The sequence below is a fragment of the Chrysochloris asiatica genome, unplaced genomic scaffold, assembly GCF_000296735.1.
Source record: "Chrysochloris asiatica unplaced genomic scaffold, ChrAsi1.0 scaffold00076, whole genome shotgun sequence".
NCBI classification, from domain to species: domain Eukaryota; kingdom Metazoa; phylum Chordata; class Mammalia; order Afrosoricida; family Chrysochloridae; genus Chrysochloris; species Chrysochloris asiatica.
This window is the reverse complement of record NW_006408594.1, coordinates 2,782,726-2,784,741: the sequence shown is the minus strand read 5'-3', so window position 1 is coordinate 2,784,741 and position 2,016 is coordinate 2,782,726. Positions and strand designations below refer to the sequence as shown.

At 45.6% G+C, this 2,016-nt stretch overlaps 1 protein-coding gene across 1 annotated transcript in view; it reads right to left on the bottom strand.

Moving 5' to 3' along the window:
• FAM227A (family with sequence similarity 227, member A) overlaps nt 1–2,016 on the bottom strand; it is a 103,480-nt gene that overhangs the window by 97,870 nt on the left and 3,594 nt on the right. Inside the window, exons 2-3 of the mRNA XM_006865266.1 lie at nt 1,148–1,230; nt 52–121 (exon numbers count right to left, since the gene is read on the bottom strand). Coding sequence (XP_006865328.1) covers nt 52–121; nt 1,148–1,230 — 153 coding nt within the window. The remainder of the gene's footprint in view (nt 1–51; nt 122–1,147; nt 1,231–2,016) is intronic.

Genomic DNA, 2,016 nt, shown 5'->3' with positions numbered 1-2,016 from the left:
TACATTCCAACCCTACAAAAACACCATCAGGCTGTGAGTATAAGTTTTTGCCTCTGTCTCCCGGGATGCTGCGACTTTTCTCTCTCAAAGCCTTCTTCTCCATTTCAAATCTCTCAATTGCCTTCAAAAATCAAAAAGAAACAAGGCATTAGGGATTTCTGCAAATACTGGAGGAGAGAGGTGGGGCCAGGGAGTAGGCTATTTCTCTACTCCGACAGCACAAAAAAAAACTGTTTTCATTTCTTCGGACCCCCTCTCATGGGGTTGGGTCAGAAAACTGCGTGAAGCTTGTCAGATGTTAAGATGACACGTGGCCTCCACATCAGGAGTCGGTAGGGAGAGGCGGGGACTGTGAGGGTCTGCAGACCTTGTGCTCTGGTACAGAGAGCCACTGTTCTTCCGCTCAGGCTGATGACTACCATGTGGGAATAGGGACCCCAGCCCCATGATAGGTGCACAACACACCAATGGTATGGGAAGCCCGGAAGTGGCCCACAGACTCTAGAGTGGATGGAAAGCCTGCAGGTTAGATAGAGAGTGAACCTTCCTGTGACCTTCATCATTACATCTGTCACCCTCACAGCTGCCATTGGTGAGCGTCTCTACCACAGGAGTGGGTAGGCCAATGAGCTGAGTTTTAAAGTCCTTTCCAATTGAACCATCTATGGGACCCCAGCACAGTGACCCGCGGGTGGGCTAACTTTGTTTTGTCGCTCTCTTTTTCAAATACATCCTGGAGATTTTTATAATTACGCTTCCGATATCTTGAGCGCCATTAAAAATGAAAATCAAATACATGCCATTGCCCAAACCCAAGGAAGCCCCAAAGACACCTGCTTAGGATCCATGCCAGCATTCTTCCACCTCATTGGAGTTGTGTGCCTTTGTAATTCCAGTCTCTCAACAGTTAGGGGTGTGTGTGTGTGTTTGTGTGTGTGTGTGTGTACTAATTATTGTTTGTTTGTTTTTTATGCAAGTGAATCAAAGATGTCAATTATGCACATATTTTTTTTTAATAAATAAAGGATCCTCAGGCCACACCTTGATGATCCTAAGGGCAGAGGATTAGATTTTGCTCAACTGGACCCATTGGTACCCCTTTCCCTGCAGCCTTGCCTCAGCCCCAGCCCCAGCTCCCATAACTCACCAGGATGTTGGCCAATGGGTTGGGAATCAGATCTACTTCAGTGATCCTTCGGTTAACCTGGTCCATGGAGCCAATAATGCATGCTGGGAGGTGGGTCAGCTAAGGAAGCTCTCTGGACGGTGATTCCACGGACCATGGAGTGACTTAACTTCTTTTATCTTATTTTAAATGAGCTACTTTATAAATTATAAATTTTGGCATATTACAGGCACTTTCCCTGACGGAGCTATGGTTAAGCACTAGACTGTTAACCCAAAGATTAGCACCCACCCAGCACCTCCTTAGCAGAAAGGCCCGAGGATCTGCTTCCATAAAGGCAAAACCAAAAATAGATAAATAAAGAAGATGTTGTTAGGCATCGTCGAGTTGGCTCTGACTCACAGCGACCCCGTGCACAACAGAACAAAATGCGGCCCAGTTCTGTGCCATCTTCACAATTACAGCTACGTCGAAGCCCACTAATGCTGCCACTGTGCCAATCCACCCCTTTGTGTGTGTGTAGGGGGGAGGACTTCCTCTTTTTCACTGACCCTCCACTTTACCAAGCATGATGTCCTTCTCCAGAGAGTCATCTCTCCTGATAATATGCCCGAAGTAAAAGAGACAACATCTCATCATCCAGACTTCTAAGGAACATTCAAACAAATGTTTGTTCTTCTGGCAGTCTATGGTACTTTCAATATTCTTCCTCAATACCATAACACAAATACAGCAATTGTTCTCCAGCCCTACTTATTCACTGTCCAACTTTCACATGTATAAGAGGTTATTGAAAGTACCATGGCTTTGGTCAGGCACACCTTAGTCCTCAAACTGACATCTTTGCTCTTCAACACTTTATAGATGTCTTGTGCACAGATTTGCCTAAT